Here is a 20,003-nt window from a genome sequence, read left to right as displayed (position 1 = left end):
TAATTAAATTATCCTGTGAAAAGAGGCTGAAATATGCTGAGATTTCAAATTGTTCATACTCCTAAATATATTTTAACTCTTGGTTATTGATGGTACTATTAACCATTACAGATGGATCCCTCTATTTTCTAACATTCAAGGATGAAATCAACCATTCCTTAAATCGGCTTCTTTTCCTCTCCTCATCTTTCTCAAATCTCCTCATGTAAGGAGAGGATGAGGAGGACAGGGAAAGTAAAACATTTCCGGGATGTAGTCACTTGCTCCACCTTAACCAGCCCATGTAACAGAAGTGGAGTTTCCTGTAAAAGCCTCAGAGATCCATAGTTCTGAAGAAATTAAGACAGCAATGAATAATCTTATAAACAGGAAAACTGTAATTACTATGTCCTGTTTCTTTCAGTACATTCCACATATTTTCCATTTTGTCACAGTGTAGAACTACGCAAGTCTGTCTAATAATCTTTTATTAATACTATGAAACAAGGTCAGATTCTTACATTGGACAACTGATAATAAGCAAATACTGTTTTTAACCTATTGGTGGATCAGTGTTGTGGTGTTTTAACACTGTGTCATTTAAGTACTGTTAATAGAAAGCACCTTGAGAGTAAAACATCAGTGAAGAACAAGGAAGTGATACCATTTATTCATGCTTTAAAAATAAACTGATCGAAGCTTATATTTCCTTAATTAAGTTCCAGTGTAAAGTTCATCATTATACAGCATTTGCTTGTATGAATCATGTCATACACACAGTGAGTACATGCTGATGGAAGTTGGTTATTGAGGTCAGGCTCAAGCTTTCTGTGGTATAGTAGCAGCTGTGAACTTCAGTGTGTGAGTTTTCACATATTCAACTTCCTCAGTGTAGCACTTCTCTATATAAAGCTATAAAGTTCGTTGTAGTTACATACCCAAAATAAAATCATGAGAAACAGCAAAACAGCATGTTCACCTGAACGAAAGAACAATGCATAATACGGATATGTTATCATGAACATAATTTCCCACTTCCCTTAGTAAATGACAAAATAGTAGTGATGCTGCAATTTACTGTTTTACTAATTGCAAAGAAAAGGAAAGTCTGCTTTATTTATACACTACTTTCATATGTTATTATCCAACAATCTGCACTGTTTCAATGTACTTAGAGAATTTCATCCTTTTTCATCAACTACCCCAATACAACTGCAGTTGAAACTGGTCCAATTATGTGAAACAGCAATAACAATGCACATTAATCTACATTTACATGTAAATGTGAGGCAGTGTGACGCAGTGTGGGTGTTCTAAAGCCAATGAAATGACAGGTTAGGACAGAGGACAGTAAGACGCACAAATGACAGCAATAGCCACAGGCCCTCCATGTACAGTATCAAACTCATTAGTTCAAGAATACAGCTTACTCAAGACTAGATCAACAAGCAGGCAACGGTTGTTGAGCACTAGAGCATCAGGGGCTTCGAAGACCCCAGGTGTCTGTGTGGCAAATATTTTGTGGTAACCAGTTACAAATCTGTTTGATACAATGCAGACGTTATAAAACTTAAGTGGGCCCTAAAGTGGCTTAATTTTGAGAGCCTCAACAAAAGCACAAGTAAGTTTTGTCAATAATGTTTGCTAAAAACAACTGTGCTCAGCTGTCTTATGAAATTGCTGAACCTTTTTTATAAATATACTTGTTTCATGTCTTCAGCAGGAATGAATGGGCTTGGGTCTGAGTGCCACAGACAGTACATAGGAAAGTACTGAAGTATTGAGAGATTAACACATTGTTGGTTTTAATCTTTTTATAAAAAAAACTGTCAACAACAATAGAAATATAGAATAACACAATTTTGGCAGAGAAATAACAACAAACGATTCTCTCTCTGGCTTAAAAAAAAAAAAAAAAAATGTGCCACAAAATATGATATTTGCTTCACACTTGTAATTTTTGAAATACCCTTTGGTGCAGACATCTCCCCTTTAATACATCAGTATATGGCCTAAAACCTAAGTTTCAACTAACTGTGTCTCAACTTAACTCATACCTTGTGGTTAGTATGAGTTAAGTTGAGACACAGAGACTTCTGGTGGGGTCGGGCTAAATACAGCTGTGCCTAACAGCAAACTGAAGCTTTCACAAACACAGCAGTTGAGTCTAGTGACTTGTTCCACTCATCACTTAGGTTACACAAGTTCAAACTTGAATTAAACTCTTCTGTTATCATATTATTTGGGGTATTTTATGTCATCAGATAGTGTCAGTAGAAAGATGAGAGGAAATGATGGTGAGGGAGATGTAACAACAATCCATTGCCAAACATTCAATTTGATGCTGGACTTCTCAAACACTGTATCTATGTACAAAATAACTGCTCCAGACTGTCCATGCTCATTTCATAGTTTCCCACAGACTTACTCTGTGATGGGCACAGCAACGTGTCGTGTGTGCAAACGAAAAACGTCCTTCAGATTGTATTGTCCCATTCGGTTGTGTTTGTAGCAGTGGATTAATACTATCGTTGTGAAGAAGATAAGCAGAAGCCCACCTCCTACTACCCCGTATATAATGTATGGGGTGATGTCGGCTGCGGAGAATAAAGTAGAGAAAAACAGAAGAGAGATATTAAACATAAAAATACCATCAAAACTACCAAATCACAATGAACTTCCTTCTTTGTTTCAGTCAGTTCATAGGGCAGAAAAAGCAGTACTGAAAGCAATGTTGTGTTTTTCATCAGGGACTCACATTTCAGTAACAATCTTAAAAACAAACTTAAAACTCACCTTTGACATCCACATTATACATCACAGTGATTTTCCCCACGCTGTTGCGAACATCACAGGTGTACCAGCCTCCATGCTCAAAAGTTACAGATTCGATAGTGATAACGCTGCTATTCCAGGGGGAAGGACTAGCTGGAGGGATTTTCCAGGTGTATGAGGGGCTGGGGTTTCCCACAGACGTGCAGTTCAGTTGTAGACGTTGCCCCTCTGTGATGGTGACAGTCTCTGGATCTGATGTCTCTAGATGAGGTTTATCTGTGTGTTGATAGAGGAAGGGAGTTGAGGGAGGAAGAAACACAACACGTCATTACAGCAAAATGGAAACAATTTTGGAAAATTACACAGCTCATTCATTGACACAATGTGTTATAAAAGAGCAGTGGTGGAAAGCACCATAGTTCCTTCACCACAATCATTTTGTGTTTTTTACTTTCAGTTTCTGCTGCTACATTCTGTTACACCACTTACATTTCAGAGGAAAGTATTTTACTTTATATTCTCCTATATTTATTCAACGACTGTAGTTAAAAGATTCTTTGCAGATCAATGTTTTATATACAAAACGTATGATCATTTTATTGCATTAGATACAACAAACTGGGAGCGACGTGTTATGAGTCAGTGTTGGGGAGTAGTGAAGTACGTGCAATTTAACTAGAAGTATTACAATATTTTGCAGTAGCTTTCCGGCAGTTCAGCTACATTCATATACGCACAGTGATTCAAGTAGTTAAATTACTTTTTTTTTTTTTGCCATTTTATGTAGTTTAACTTCTGAACCAATTTTGGGCCATTAAAGGAAAAGAATGATTTTTTTTTCTTTCATCCTGACCCCTGCCAAGGCACACCAGGCAGTCCTGACCTTTGTGTGCTCAGCGCCCACATAGCAACTACGTCATCATGAATAAACTTCCCAAATCTCCACCTGAGTAAGAATCACAGTTTTTTTACTTCGGTGTGACCTGTGAACAAGTAGGTACTTTTTGGTGGCATGTGACCTTTTTGTACTATATTTTGTTATAATTTTGTATCACATACACATTGTCAATTTGTTTTTGTTTTTTTAAAAACAAAAAGTTTCAACTACTTTTTCAAAGTAGCTTCAGTTAACCGAAACTGTTCTCCCTGCAGTAGCTTTGCTATAGTTACTGGTATGAGTATCACTGTTTCATCAGTTCAGTCAGAGAAGTAAGGATTATTGACTATGCATTTTAGTGCAGTGATGCTTTGAGCTAAATGCTAACATCAAAATGCTAACATCAGAATGCTAACATGTTGATACTAGCACCAAAACACAAAGTACAGCTCAGGCTGATGGGAATGTCAGTAATTAAGGACTGATGATGACCTCATGATGGTGCTACATGGGAAGTCTATGGATCACCAAAGTTATTACAAGTCATCCTGAGGGCGACTCGAATGCTAAATTTCATGGCAATCCATCTACGAGTTGTCAACCTGTACGTGGCATTAAAGGAAAGTCAGGGTCAGTAGGCTCCATCCTCTGGGGACCACAAATCTCTGTACAGAATCCATCCAGCAGTTGTTGAGATATTTCAGCGTGACCCAAAGAGTTGGACAGCACAGTTCAACGTTGCTACATTTACACCAGCAATAACTATTTTGTTACTTAGTAGCGGCGGAAACAAGCTTAAAACATTGACACATTTTGACCTTTCAGGTTGATACGGCAGATGTGTCAGCAAACAATCGCCCAACTAAACACCCAGTAGACATGAAGCAAAGTATTGATTTGAAGTCTGACCTCCTGACAAATCTGCGATACAGTTGAATATCTATTATTTACAATCCTATTAGCTCTAGGTTCAAGGGAAATACCTGGCTCTTTAGCTGCTAAGTGTTCCACTATGTGGCTAACTTTGTTTGTCTGCTGTTTTCCTGCTGAGCACAGTGGATTTTTAGAGCCTTTTCACTACAAACAGCTGCCACTGTTGTTTGGGGCCAGAAAAACCAAAACAAGCAGCTATGAGATGCTACAAAAGGCCGTAGAGATGAGGGCGATTTACCACACATTTAACACAGCAGTAATCAACTGATCCATTGCCTATGTAGAAATATTGATTCAAGTGGCTTTAAGTAATAGATAAAAAAATCTTCTTCTGTAACTTCAAAAGAAGCCAGATGATAAGCAGAGAGAGCTGTGCAAAACAGAAACGCTGAGGTGTGTTGGCTCTGTTGTCACACTTACAGAAAACAGTGGCAGTGGTTCTTTGTGATGTCACCAGTGGAGGGAGCTCTGGTCCTTCAGGTCCCAGTTCCAGCTTGGCCTCACACCAGTACTGGACTCCATTATCTTCTTTTCTGGGGGTGATGCTCAGAGAGAAGATCTCAGTCACTGGTTTCTTGTGTGTGTTGTTGGACTGTAGTTGAGTCAGTGCTGTTTGTCCTCTGTAGAACGTCACACTGAGCTTTTCAACAGGAGCAACGTTCTGTACTTCACACTGCAGAGCGTAGTCATGGCCCATGAACATCGGCCCAGTGTGATTAAGAAAGCTGATGGAGACACGGTCTGGAGGCTCTGTGGAGACAAACAGAGAGAGATGTAGACACACAGGCGTACAAAGCAAGCCAGAGCTGACCAGCTGAGTATAAATCCTGTTAACAAATAATAAAGGAAACCATCACTGATATTCTTTAGATTAGGTATTTTGGTAAACACAAAGTTAACTTACTGTACACAGTTATAGGCAGGGTGGTGCAACACTGGTGATTAGTAGTATCATTAGTAAAATAGCACATTGTATTTGTGTCCCATTCAGTCATCTTTTCAACCTTCCATACAATTGTGGTTCCATTAATTGTATGGCTTCCCAGAGCTCTTTCCAAATTATAAATGTTTTTTGAGCAGGACTCGCACACGGAGCATCTGGCAGAGGTTGCGTCACCATACTTCACCACCAGTCTGGAAGGAGTGAACTCAGGTTTCTCTGCACAGCTTGGATCTGTAAGAAAGACATGAAAGGCTGTGAATTTAAACAGGCTGATGTAAAACACTCAGCAAAATTTACTTTAATTCTACATATAGTCACATTTTTCTAATCAATTTGCTTATCAATCTTTGGATCAATCAATAAGGTTAGTGGTTATATGTTGGTCTATGGCTATTTACCAGTGATTCACACAGTTCAAACTATTCACTGACTGAAACACTTCCAGTCCACTATGGGTTAGTGATATAAAGACACTGCTGATATCCTGATCTACACTGTGAATGTTTTGGTCTAGTTCAAATTTACTTTATTACGATTTAGAAAAGTACAATAAATATAATCATTGTAAATGTAACTTAAGGAAAGAAAGTCAACAAGTGGTTTGTACATTACTACACACGCTACGTTAACACTACACAGCAGTATGAAGGACACTATTAAAGGCTGTAGATCATACACTTCAACTACTTACTAGACCTAAACCACATGGTGAAACATGAAGGAAAAACACACTTGGCAAACAAATCGTTAAAAATGATTAGATTAATTAATGATTAATGATTAAAACACGTTTTAAAGAACAAGAGTCCATCTGCTAACACACAAGCGCTGTAATGATGAAATACAAGACAGACATGGATCTGAACACTATAACACGTGATGGATGTCGCCTCGACAAAAGTCGTGACACCGCAACAGATGTGAGGAAACTTACCACAGCTGGACACATGGAGGTCGCGAAGGAAATTCGCCAAAGAAACAACCAAAAATATTCTACAGCAAAACATTGTTTTCCCGTTTTTCTGAGCAAACAGAGAGCTGTCCGGGGAGCGAAGTGTACGAGACCAGCGCCGATCACAAAGTGTGTCCGAGACCGAAACTAAAAGCGATTTGAGCTTGAGATTGTCCCAAAAGAAGCTGAGGGGGCAGATATCCACAAGACTCTCCATGACTCAAGTGAATTTCCGACATCACGTCACGTCACGTCACGTCACGTCAGTGTACAGATAAGCCCAAAAGTAAAATTGAAAACACTAAGCCTGGGAAATCCCGGTACTCTCTTATTCATTTATTACAATACCTGGACATTACAGGGGCTGCCCTGACAAACAAAGTGAAATGATAACACTTCACTGTAAGACCCAGTGTTCGGTTGGTCGTAAGCACTTAGGCCTAATAGTTTATAACACTCTATAATATAGTTTTAAACACATCTAAGCGTTTGTTAATGTATTTGTTAACACCTGCAACTCTTCCTGTGGACGCTCACAAGTGCAGGCTGATGTATGGACAGAAAGATAATGTAATAAAACCTAGAACGCCTAATAATAAGTCAATTAATAAACACTTTAATATGTACTTGCTTAGAGCTACATTACACTGTGTTATAAGCCATTTATTAAATGTTTCTATACTGTTTATAAATGCTGAATAGGCGGACTTCAAGTAAACTATTTGGGTATGGACAGACATGTCCCTACCAATGTCCAGTTGATAGTTAATTCTAAAAACTATGAGTTTCCAGGTTTATGTGTTTTCAGTAAAATGTTTGTTATTATAATAAAGACTGAAAGACTGGACTGTGAGGGATGCTTGATTCTTGATCTGGCAACCCCTCAACTTCAAACATATTGTTGACCAGCTGCAGCAGCAGGTAAGTATTAGTTTAATTCTTTCAAATGTGAAAGAACATGGAAACGTCTTCACCAGAAAAACTTAACCTCTGTTGTAAAATATTTCAATTTCAGTGGTTGAGTGGTCACTAATGTGTGAGACCAAGAAACCAAAAGTGAATTCAGACATCTTGTCCTTTCTAAAGAATAACTGAAGTGTAAGTAACAGCTGAGCTCAGCGAATGAGAGAGTAAATTAAATAAAGAGAATTAGCCACAGCTCGTTCAACTGGTTTGTTTGCTCATGTCACGCATCATTTTATTCTGAAAATCATGTCAACAGCAGCCTGAATAACACAGACGCACAGACAGGGGAAGCTGCAAGAAGTGAGCTTTGATGTCATAGATCCTCCCATTAGTTCAGCAGCTGAATGAAAAATTATACAATAATGCGTTTTTTGACATAATTCAAAGATGAGATTGAGCATGAAACTCTTGAGCTGAAAGGACGAAGCTGCAGAGATTTGAACATGATTCCCAGTAGATAGTTGGTTCATACAGAGCAGCACATTACCCGCAAGGTTTTATATATTGTTTTCTTGTTAAATATTTGTTTTAAAAGTTTCAGGCAAGATATTATCAGTAAACAAACACTGGGTTCAAGTAAACTTTCTGCAGAGTCAGGCTACATGTGTGCAAACGAATCAGAAAAGAGATATTGAAGAAGTGCACATAAAATTTGGCCATCTGACAAAAATGTCTCTACGAAAGATAAAACCAAACCTACGCCCCTTGCAGTAGTGACCTTACGTAAACTCCCAGAATATGTAGCCGTGCACAGCTCCGACCTGAGTTCATCTAATCAGACACATAACCAAAAGCATCTGTGCAGATGTGCAGGCGTCATGTGAGTCAATCCTATGTTTTGTATTTTAAATCAAAGTAAGTTTGTCAGTTAAATGTCGTCAAGCAAAGAATGACAGTGTTTCTCTCTAAAATGGAGTAAAGTTTATCCAAGTAAAGTACACGGGCCTCAATTGTGAGTGTAGTTCGGTCATGTGGAGGAGTTGTGGCCTGGTGGCAGCGTTATCTCCTTCCTGAGATTCCTGTTTCCTCCCTTTCGTGTCAGGAGAAGGTCACACACAAGATACGACTTTTAAATCAAAGACAATACTGTCTCCTTGTCATATTAAATCCATATCACACTTCAGATTTTTTACGTCCCGTTTCCCTGAGTATAACTAATTATATTCTGGTTATTTTTAGTCTATTATTACCTCCACTATTGCCCCCCTCCCCCACTCCAGCTTTTAGCCCGAGGAAGGCAGCAGTCCATATCAAAGGCGCAGATATTTTAATGGCACTCGGTGAAAGGAAAAGAGCAGCAGCACCGCACAACAGCAGCAAGTGAAGTCTGACTTTCACCAAACTATGAAAATCATCAGGGAACTGTAGTATACTGCTGAACCACTCCTTACCAGACCTACTTTCTCACAATAAACCACTCCTTCTCAGGGGTCTGTAAGTTGTAACTAATGGCTTTACAAAATCATTAATATCAGTTATAAGCCATTAATATTCAAAAAATTGTGGGCAACCAGGTCGCGAAAGAGGCCTTTGATTTGTTTTGATTCATTTATGGATAGAAAACAGCATCCAGTGGTGAACATGTCAAAGGGATAGTTTGACAATTTGCTGATTCGTTTTCTTTAAAAAATCAACAAGATGAATCTTGTTCTTTGGGTGACGCTGGCACAATTACCGGTACATGTATTCCAGTTAAAAGTGATAGCTTTGTTAGAGCAGTTTGACACATGACTCACACTGATTCATTGCTTTCTTTGTGTCCAATGGAAACAGATTGTCTACTGTTGTGAGTACTTGTGCCCTTTTTTGTCTATTTGGTTGTGTTGGATGTCTTTTGCAGGGCATGTGTTGTCAAATTGATGAAGATGTTTTCTTAATTCTTTTGTGTCTTGTCTATTTGCATGTGTTTTCTTCCGCTGCAGTGCACTGAACTCTCTCAGCCACTGTAGAAATGACTGCGTCAGTGAACTTTGAACGAGGAGTCACACAACAAAATACCAACAAAATGACATCCCTCTGGTTTAAGTCAGTGCTAAAGTTATACATTGGCAGAAATGGATTGCCCTTTTATATTGTTGATTATTTTGAAATGAAAATGAAGGCCCCTATAGGCAAGATAACAGTGCTTATGGACATCTCCATAAATTCTCAAAAATGAGTGAATTGTAGAGATTTCCATTGAAGCACAGAAAAACAGAAGTATAACACTGACGAAAATACTCTAGGTTTTAGGAAGTTGAGCTAGTTTGACATTTACGTCTCGGGGGAGGGGGGGGGGGGGGTTTCATAGGAAGTGTTGCCAAACTTCACAGCCCTTATTCACTGAGGTCATATAGCCACATGCTAAATTCTTATTCAGAACCAGAATGAGGAAATTTATTGGGAATATGTCGCTATTTTTAACCATTTCACAGCATCATCATTCGCCTGCTTCACTACACTTTGTTGTTTTAGGGACCAACTGAAAATGTCCTTTCCAGACAGCATTTTAATTTCCAGGTACACACACAATGTACTTCTTAACATGACTTTTACAATGACCTACTCAGGCCTACCTTATTACATTATTCTTCATTTGTGATCATACTGAACCTACCTGAAGTTTACAGCCTCTATATTTTGTGTATCTTTTTAGTTTGTTGTTTAGGTATTTCATTGTTTATTTACTAATATATCTATTACCAATTCCAAATGAACTGAACTGTGATGTATCAAACTCTTCACTAGCCATTTCAGACAGATCTTTTTTGATTTGAATTCATCCTTTATATTTCCTTCTTCTAATTCTCATTTTTCACACTAATCTTTTACGTGGATTTATTACTGGGCACAGTCCCAGGGGCCCAAAGAATCAGGGATTATGTCACTGAAATAAACACAAACCGACTATGCAGAGATGCACACCAAACACTCTTTGAGTTTGGTGTGCATCTAATCATCTCACCATCTCATCATCTCATCAAGCCAAGTAACCACAAAGAGATGCAAAATGACGAGATATAGTTGCAATATGATTACACAAAAAAAAGCAATGCACGTGAGACACAAAATCCATAAAGAAATGAAAAATGACTCAAAAGTAGATGCAAAACAACCAGAATGACAACAAAGAGATGTGAAAGAGATACAAAATCACCAGAGCGAGACACAAAGTGGCTAAAAATAAACACAAAAAGACTAAATATAGATGCAAAATAACCACAAAGAGTCGCAGTGTTCTGTGACTACATCAGTGTGGGTGTCTTATTCTTATTCCTATATGCAGGAGGTGTTGGGGGGCCTTTGACATATCTGTGCCCACTGCCCAGGGGCCCATTGTCTCAGTGTCCGTCCACGGTCTTTTAGCACAGTCTTAACACTGCATGTTGCTGCATATATTACTCAGCACGTCCTCCAACCTGAACTACCATATAGGTCGCGTTTTTCGACCACAAAACTTTGAATCCTTAATCAATACATATCTTATTAACCACTGTGACTTTATTTTGGTGTCAGTGGCACGGTAACACGACTCTAGACTGGACAGGTAAGATGGGTGAGGTCTGTGCGAGTTACAACCTGCCCATGTTGTATTTTCCACTGGATTCACACATATATGTCATATATATGTTTGTCAGTGCTTTCATTTTTTAAATTACTTGACGTATAAATAGAAATAGTCATAATGTAACACACTTCTTTCATTCCTTATTGAAGTCATCAGAAGAAAAGATTGAGCAGTCTATAAAGTCAGCCCATTTTCAGAAAATGTCATAACCAGATAATATTTATATAATATGGCGCCACCCCAGTGACACTGTGGCAGTCCTGCTGGCTGGAGGGGAAAACATTAAAGTTTACAAATATCACTAAATTTTGGTCAAATGGAAGTAATGATGTGAATAATGCGCTTATTAATACTAATTACAAAGGAAGGCCAAAGTTATGTGAATCTTGCTGTATGTGCGGCCAATGCAAAAAAAACTGCGGTACAAAAGCTAAAATCCTGTTTATATTGCGACCTGGGAGTAATTCCTCTGTTCAATGAGAGGAAATGGTCATGGAGAACTATGTTACTGCACACTAGTTATGTTTTGATTGTAATCTCAGCTCAAGAGTTCAAGAATTCAAGATTCATTCTTTAATTCCTTCTAACTGCTGGTGAACATGAGCATGAATGATAAAAAAAACTGTAACTTACTGAATAAAGCACAAATATATATTCACATGTTGTAGGAAAACAACTATGGCAATGACAGACTTACTGACTGAGTTTGTTTTTTTAAAACACCGCTCACTTTGTAGATTACAGTCTAGCAAACTCTAGTGGTGAAATATCAGTATTACATAATGAAAATAAGCTTTGCATCACAGCAGTCTATCATGAGAATTGATTTGCATTGTGTCAGTTTTGAATATTAAAACAATCTCAGCTTTAGAAATATCAACTAAAACACAACTATACTTTGCTGTAGCCTCAAAAAAAAAAAAAAAAAAGTCTTACCTAAATTTGAAGTAGTGGATCATGATGACGATGATGACGATGATATCCAGCAACTAACTTGTGCTCCAAAGATTATCACCAGGGGCAAGTTTCCTGCAAAGAATCAGATGAGAGGTAAGGGAGAAAAAAGACGAAACAGACTACATTAATATTTGGAATATCAAGGCAGAAAGAAAGTAATATTGAAAACCAATACTGGAGCTCTGGAGGCTCCGTAGAGACAAACAGAGACAGACATACAGAGCAAGCTGAGTTTAAATCCTGTTAACTGCATATTTGAAAGAACAAATAAAGGAAACCATCACTGGTGTTTTTTAGTTTAAATATTTTGTTAAACAGCAAGTTAACTAGCTGTACACAGTTACAGGCAGGAAACCGCGACGCTGGTGATCAGTAGCATTAATAAAATAGCACGTTGCAGTTGTGCCCCATTCAGTCATATTTTCAACCTCCCATAAAGTTGTGGTTCCGTTTATTTCATGGTTTCCCAGAGCTCTTTCCAGATTCAAAATGTTTTTTGTGTAAGACTCACACACGGAGCATCCGGCAGAGGTTGGGTCACCAAACTGCACCACCAGTCTGGATGGAGTGAACTCAGGTTTCTCTGCAAAGCTTGGATCTGTAAGAAAAACATGAAAGGCTGTTATTTTAAAAAACATTAGCCATCACATATTCATGTTAACCATTCAGGAAACCAAAAGTGAACTGGTGCTGTATCTCTAACAGTGTTTCTGTTCAAAAACAAAACACAACATAAGTAATAAGTGCCAATATCAGTGTTATGCTCTGACTCTTGTGCCGTTTTTGATCTCTCTCCCTCTCTCTCCCTCTGCACACACTGAGTGCTCGGGGGCGGGGCTCAACCAGACTCACCTGCTCCGCATTCTCCAATCAGCTCGGCCACTGAAGCCAAACCCCATTCACGTCCTCGTGGGCGGAGTATTCAGTTTGCTGCTCGCCTGCTCGCGAGCCGATCTCCTGCCTCACGTTTGTTCCCTATCGCTAAGTATTATCTCCAGTTTTTTCTTTGTACTTTGACTTACCAGTTTGAGTTTGCTCCTGGACACCTTTAGTTGGTTTTTCCCTGTTAGAAGGTTTTTCCCGTGTTGTTACTTTGTTTCCCGTTAAAGGTGATTTTTCGTTGTTACTTTTGTGAATAAAGAACTGTTTTTTGTACTCTGCATTTGGGTCCTGGCCTCTCCTTGCTCGTACCGTGACAATCAGTCCCTCTAATAAAATACAAGGGCTAAAAATAATAAAATATAATACGAATATAAATGTTTTTTCAAAATAAAACTACACATTTTAAAGTGGCTTTTTTTTTCAAATTAAAGCTGAGACTTGGCACTTTAATGTACTTACCTGCATGTATTGTATAAAAGTGGAACATTATATGAAAATATTATTAGTGTGACAAAATCTTAATGATGTCCACTGAGATTCAATGTTGTAAAAACACACAACACTAAATAGTCCCATGGTGTATTAACAAAATATATGAGTACTACATGGATATTAGAGAAATCTCATCCATGGGAACTGATTTCAACCACATAACTGAAAGTCCTAAGATGGTGTATGCATGTAACAAGACCCAATGTTTGAAGACTGTTGACACTCCCTGTATAAAACAGAAAATGAATGAATACAATTGAGGTTTAAATGCACATCACATTAACACCTGCACTTTAAACTCCACTTATTCACTTTGCATAAGTTTTCAGTTCTGCAAAGTCAGACAGATTCATGGGGCTTTTGAGGAATTATTACTGAAGTATGATCTGAAACGTCTCATCTCCAGCGGAGAGAAAACAAGCAGGATCTTCTGTAAGACCAAACTTATATTTAGCACAGTAGCTTAGCCATACTTACTACAAAGTCTAAAACAAATGATTTGGATAATCTGAATCAAAATGGCTTCTTTGCACCTCATTGTGTCTTTCTATTAATTTTTGCTGCCTCTACAGTTCCCTTTATTTTCTGCTGAACACATGGTAAAACTCCCAAACCCCTTACCTAACAGCAGGAAGGAAGAAGAATTGAACAGAAAAAAGATGATATACCTCTGGTTCTGATGTTGTCCGTTGTTCATGGATGAAGAGGTTATCAAAAAGACGAAGGAGGAGGAAGAAGCTGGAGCGCAAAAGAATCAGAGCTAATTGGGAGGAGGACTCTTGTAGTTTTATCTAAAGTTGTATATAAAGTGGATTTCTGTATTAGACTAGGATGTCAGTTGCACATGCACTGAGTGTTGTGTGTAACTGAATCCTCCGGGCGCATTAAAAGAAAGCTTAAATTATTCCAGTCTTTCTCATGAGATACAGAGAAGAATTTTCAAATAATAATAAAACAATAATCAGATAATGAAAAACTAATCAGCAAAGCAGGGACAACATCCTAAACTGTTTTCTTTTTTATTATCAATATGTATGTTTATGACAATAAAACCTAATTTTAATGGGCTTTAAACACAAACAAACAGTGTGATACAGTCATTACTGTCACATCACATATTAAGCGAAATAATCAAATAATACTGCAAACCTACTTAATATTGTTATTAGGGATAAACTGGGAACTTTAAATTGCCTTTCTCTTTCTTTTATTTCTCCTCTTGTAGATTTTGTGAATATTTCATAAAAAAAAAAACTATAAACACTTTTTCCGACGCCATACAAAGTAGTTGTGATTGAGTAAATCGTAGTTTCCCCTTGGTCAGAAATGTTTGTGAGTTTTTCGATGCAACCACTGATGCCAAAGTTAAGGATATTCAAATTCTGCACTTACTGGCTTGAATGTTACGACATAACGTACAGAAAACACAATTATGGCAACAACATAACATTTATTGAACCTTTCAACCAGTATTTTTGGTCCAGATTAAAACATCTCAACAACTATTGGATAGATTTTTCCATTATGTTTTTGCACAGACATTCGTGATAGCGAGAGGATAAATCCTAATAACATTGGTGATCCTCTCTTCCTGTATTTCCCCCGATTCTTTCGTGAAATATATCAATATGTACTAATATTGGCACAAGATTTTGTACAACCATTGATCCTACTGCTTATATATCAGTATTACATAGTAAAAAGCATCCTTACAGCAAGCTAGCATCCAAGTATATGTGGAGAACTTTTGACATCAGGCGCCGGTTTCACAAAGATATTTTAGACTGGTCTGTAGAGTTAGCTTTTCATTTTTGCTCATAGATTATAGATTATAGATTATAGATTATAGATTATATCATAGATTAAAAGAAGCCAGACCGTTTCACAAAAATAATGACCGACTAATTTTAAGCCAAAAAAAAAAAAAATTAGACATCTTACCTCCAGGCTAACGATGTTACCATGGTAACGGTCAATGACACTTGCACTGAGCAGTACCAACCAACAACAACAACAACAACAACAACAACAACAACAACAACAACAACAAAAAACAGGAAAACATAGTTCATAATTTGTGGTTTTCTAACATAGTTATGGAGAGAGCAAAGCAAAGGGAAAGAGTTTTTAGAGACCGCGGCCATTTTTTACCAAATCAGATTTTTTTTTTATTGTTACACTCTCCGCAGAAGTAAAACGTCCTTGTAACTACATTTTCCTCTGCGGTAAGTGCGATTCCTCTGTCGGCCATTTTGATTTATTTATCTATTTATTTTAAACAGTAATTTACCCAGAATTCATTGTGCCGCAGACTGGCTTAGGTTAGTCAAAAACCAAACTGCTTTGTGCAGCGGATGAATTCAGACGTCTATCTGAAGTCTGACTATTTGTTATTTTCTATAGTGACAATACACATAGTCAAAGTGTTTGTGCAACCAGCCCCAGATGTGAGCTACAGTATATACAGCTGAAGTCAGAAGTTTGCACTGCCTTAGACAAATACATTTAAACTGAGTTTTGCACAATTCATGACATTTAATCCTAATAAACATTACCTCTCTTATGTCAGTTAGGATCACGACTTCAGTTTAAGAATGTAAAATGTCAGAATAATAGCAGAGAGAAAGATTTGTTTCAGCTTTTATTTTTCTTTTATCGCATTCCCCGTGAGTCAGACGTTTACATACACTTTGATAGTATTTGGTAGCATTGGTCACTCAGACACCTTGACTTTGTTGTCCTTAAATTATTACGCTATGTTTGGGGTCATTGTCCATTTTGAAAACCCATTTGAAATCTGTGGAGAGGCTAAAGAAATTGTAATAATGACTTTAACCAAAGTGTATATAAACTTCTGTACTCAACTATACCTTCATAGCTTTAGAGGCATTTGATTACATGTAATAAAAGCATAAAACACATAATGAACCTGTGACTTGGTCTGCTGTCGGTGCTGTTGGGCAGTACGGAGGTTGTGGGTTTGGCTGTTGGTGGCAAACCTGTGGACAAACACACAGTTGACATCAACCACATAAGTATCACCCACCAGTAACTGAAGGTCTTCACTTTATCATATTTACATACACAGAAAAATTTGAAATGTGGTGAGAAAAATGGCAATTAATGAGTGGAGAAAGTCAGAAATACTCATGTATTTGCACACATGTAATTGTGTATGTATATATGTATTTCTTTTTACACTTCACAACTAAAAGTATCATTATTTTTCAGTCATCTAGTAATCCTTTACTGCTCTCGTCTGCTTTGGGGCTCCATAAAGCGAACAAAAAGATAGATCATTAAAAGATTATACTATAACATGAATTTAGCATTTATGTAATTATCTAAAATTTGCTTCTCAAGTCTAACTTATGGATTATTAAGTACTTCCATATATGCATGATTGATGATGGTAGCAAGAGTGTTTTCAAAGTGAGCATGTAGTTGACTGCAAAGGGAGTCAAATCAGAGGTTTAAGTAAAGCAAGAAGAAACAGAGAATAGTTTGAAGTTTGAACTCACTTTTGACAACCACGTTAAACGTGACATTGATATACCCTACATTGTTGCTGACCATACAGATGTACTGCCCTTCATTCTCGGAAGTTACAGATTTGATATAGAGAAGGCTTTGCAGAGAGGTGGAGAGGCGATGTGATGAGTGCATCCAGGAGTATGAGGGGCCGGGGTTCGCCGCAGCCGAGCAGTTCAGCTGTAGAGGGTTTCCTACTGTGACGGTGATCGGATCTGGATGTGATGAACTCTCTAGCTGAGGCTTGTCTGTGTGTCAATTGAGATGGAAGGGGAAGAGACAGGGAGAAATACAGCACTGTCATTAATGCACAAAGCAAACAAGAGCAAAGTACATACAGCCATTAAACCCAGATAGCAAAATAAAATCCGGCCCGTACTTAGCCCACATGCTTCTTCCGGCCCAGTATATCCCTGGTTACACACGGCCTGAATCTGGCTCATATACAGCATGATTTTAAGATTCTACTTACACATCTGGACCGAGTCCAACGCAAACACACAGAAAATCGTCCAGCTGTCAGTCAATACTGGAAGATATCACCGAGACTCTGCCCAGATGTGGAAGTATATGGGCCAGACTCGGACAGAGGACCCAGGCGTATGTTGGGCCAAAAGATTCAATTTGCTATCAGGGAAGGAACAGTTTGATAGTTTGGGGAAATACGCTCATTCACATTCTCTCCAAGAGTTAGATGAGAATATTGATACCACTAACATATATGCATATTTGTTTCCATTGTTTATGCTAAGCTAAGAAAAGCGGCTCCTGGCTGTAGCTTCATATTCGCCATCTACATGTGACAGTGGTATCAATCTTCTCAGCTAACTCTCAGCAAGAAAGCAAATAAGCATCGAACAGCTCCTTTAAAAATGGGTATACACTGTAAAAGACGACAACAGGACGACTAAAAGACCAACTGTAGAAAAATTTTTCTTAACCTGTGCATTGTGTTACGTGCTTGTTTTGTTAATTATATTTGTGGGTCTCAAAAAGTCTTTAAAAAAAGCAATAAATTCAGTTCCCTCAACAAAAGGCATGAGAAGGTATTTTTAAGGTTTCTAAGAAGGTTGGTTTGAATCTGTTAAGCCATCAATAACATTTTTTTTGTTGTTGCAGTAATTGATCAATTATATTAGTGGGAATTATATTATATACAGTACATCACAAAAATGTGATATCAATAATGTCAACTAACTTTATTCTCCCCATTGGTTTGTGACCGTGAACAAGACATTAAATTGCATCATCTGTGGGATGAATGCACACTCACAGAAAACAGTGGCAGTGGCTCTTTGTGATGTCACCAGTGGAGGGAGCTCTGGTCCTTCAGGTCCCAGTTCCAGCTTGGCCTCACACCAGTACTGGAGTCCATTATCTTCTTTTCTGGGGGTGATGCTCAGAGAGAAGATCTCAGTCACTGGTTTCTTGTGTGTGTTGTTGGACTGTAGTTGAGTCAGTGCTGTTTGTCCTCTGTAGAACGTCACACTGAGCTTTTCAACAGGAGCAACGTTCTGTACTTCACACTGCAGAGCGTAGTCATGGCCCATGAACATCGGCCCAGTGTGATTAAGAAAGCTGATGGAGACACGGTCTGGAGGCTCTGTGGAGACAAACAGAGAGAGATGTAGACACACAGGTGTACAAAGCAAGCCAGAGCTGACCAGCTGAGTATAAATCCTGTTAACAAATAATAAAGGAAACCATCACTGATATTCTTTAGATGAGGTATTTTGGTAAACACAAAGTTAACTTACTGTACACAGTTATAAGCAGGGTGGTGCAACACTGGTGATTAGTAGTATCATTAGTAAAATAGCACATTGTATTTGTGTCCCATTCAGTCATCTTTTCAACCTTCCATACAATTGTGGTTCCATTTATTGTATGGCTTCCCAGAGCTCTTTCCAAATTATAAATGTTTTTTGAGCAGGGCTCGCACACGGAGCATTTGGCAGAGGTTGCGTCACCATACTTCACCACCAGTCTGGAAGGAGTGAACTCAGGTTTCTCTGCACAGCTTGGATCTGTAAGAAAGACATGAAAGGCTGTTATCCTATTTAATTATAATAACCATATAGTGCACCTTGAATGAACAATATCCATATAAAAATAAAAAACACTTTTGTACATTCTAATTTTATACAAAGTAGTTATGCTGTCTACGTTTTCATTTATCCCAGATATTTGATTGTCTCTCATCAATTAATCAATTTATTTATTCTTTCAATTAATCACTTTGTTACTAATTCAATAAACAAGATGCTGTAAATCTATTATGTACTGAGCAAATAATAATTAGTGACCTATTTTCTACCACTGTCACAAATAATAATAATAACTAGAAAATTCCAGGGAAATTTTGAGTGCCACGGGGGCTACTGCAGGGATGAGTACATGATTTATTTCCAGTGTTCAAAAGTCACCCTGATCATATTCTGGTTTTGAGAAATGTCTTGATATAAAAGACTCTGGTATAAAACAATGTCACATCCCTCCATCATGTATTATGTGGGAAATATCTCATATTCTGTGTTGTTGTTTTTTTTATAAAACAAGAGGCAACATGTCTTCAAACTGGCATTTAAAGGGTTAAAAATCCTGAAAACTAATAAACATTTGGTAGGTTTGAGCAGAACTGAAGTGGTTTAAGAGATGTATGCAAAAAAAGCAGAAAAAAATATTGATATATGATGATTTTATAGCATTTTCTTTGTGTGTCCTTTTTTGGACGCGAGGAACCCCAGAGGGTACAAAATGTGTTACCGGTGTATAATAGACCTGTAACAGTAACTGACATTAGATTTTAAAAATATTTCAAAAAAGACACTTTCTTGCAGAAATCCATACCTTCAGCTGTAACACAGCCAAAATGATCAGCAAATCAAAAAAGAAAAGTGAAGAAAATGTCCAAAAAAGGACAGAGGGACCCCTGAGGGTTAATAAATCCCATGAACCGCTATTATGTTTTTTTCGGTGCTAAATTTAACGTTACTGTGGAGGAGAGCAACGCGACTAGAAGTGACAGCGAGAGAGGGCTAGTAGCTTCTCCTCTCCTCTGTCTCAGCGGAGACCGTCACAACTTCATTCACTCTTTTAACAAAACAAAAAAAAAAGCAACGAAGGAAGCAGTAAATGGACTTACATATTTAAGACCTAACTAAATGTA

The 20,003-nt window shown here is 37.8% G+C and overlaps 2 protein-coding genes across 2 annotated transcripts in view; both read right to left on the bottom strand.

Moving 5' to 3' along the window:
* Positions 1–633: 633 nt before the first annotated feature.
* On the bottom strand, positions 634–6,675 carry LOC111651290 (intercellular adhesion molecule 1-like). Its single transcript, XM_023401261.2, has 5 exons — positions 6,442–6,675; positions 5,469–5,738; positions 4,985–5,314; positions 2,776–3,030; positions 634–2,576 (listed from the first exon to the last, which is right to left on the bottom strand). The coding sequence occupies exons 1-5, from the start codon at positions 6,512–6,514 to the stop codon at positions 2,404–2,406; spliced, it is 1,101 nt and encodes a 366-aa protein (XP_023257029.2). The 5' UTR covers positions 6,515–6,675; the 3' UTR covers positions 634–2,403.
* An 8,058-nt stretch (positions 6,676–14,733) lies between these two features.
* Positions 14,734–20,003, bottom strand: part of LOC111651278 (vascular cell adhesion protein 1-like) — an 8,539-nt gene continuing 3,269 nt past the window's right edge. The window contains exons 3-6 of the mRNA XM_023401246.2: positions 18,592–18,861; positions 18,108–18,437; positions 16,825–17,082; positions 14,734–16,302 (exon numbers count right to left, since the gene is read on the bottom strand). Coding sequence (XP_023257014.1) covers positions 16,184–16,302; positions 16,825–17,082; positions 18,108–18,437; positions 18,592–18,861 — 977 coding nt within the window. The 3' untranslated portion in view covers positions 14,734–16,183. The remainder of the gene's footprint in view (positions 16,303–16,824; positions 17,083–18,107; positions 18,438–18,591; positions 18,862–20,003) is intronic.

This window comes from Seriola lalandi, unplaced genomic scaffold (assembly GCF_002814215.2).
Source record: "Seriola lalandi dorsalis isolate HSWRI2012SDOR001 ecotype SW California unplaced genomic scaffold, Sedor1 jcf7180002053559, whole genome shotgun sequence".
NCBI classification, from domain to species: Eukaryota; Metazoa; Chordata; class Actinopteri; order Carangiformes; family Carangidae; genus Seriola; species Seriola lalandi.
Note: the sequence above shows the minus strand (reverse complement) of the source record. Positions and strands in the feature narration are given on the sequence as shown.

Coding starts and splice junctions, on each gene's coding strand:
- LOC111651290 (XM_023401261.2), bottom strand. CDS start 6,514: ATGTTTTGCTGTAGAATATTTTTGGTTGTTTCTTTGGCGAATTTCCTT. Junction 5,739..6,441: donor CCTCCATGTGTCCAGCTGTG/GTAAGTTTCCTC, acceptor TCTTTCTTACAG/ATCCAAGCTGTGCAGAGAAA. Junction 3,031..4,984: donor AACCACTGCCACTGTTTTCT/GTAAGTGTGACA, acceptor ATCAACACACAG/ATAAACCTCATCTAGAGACA.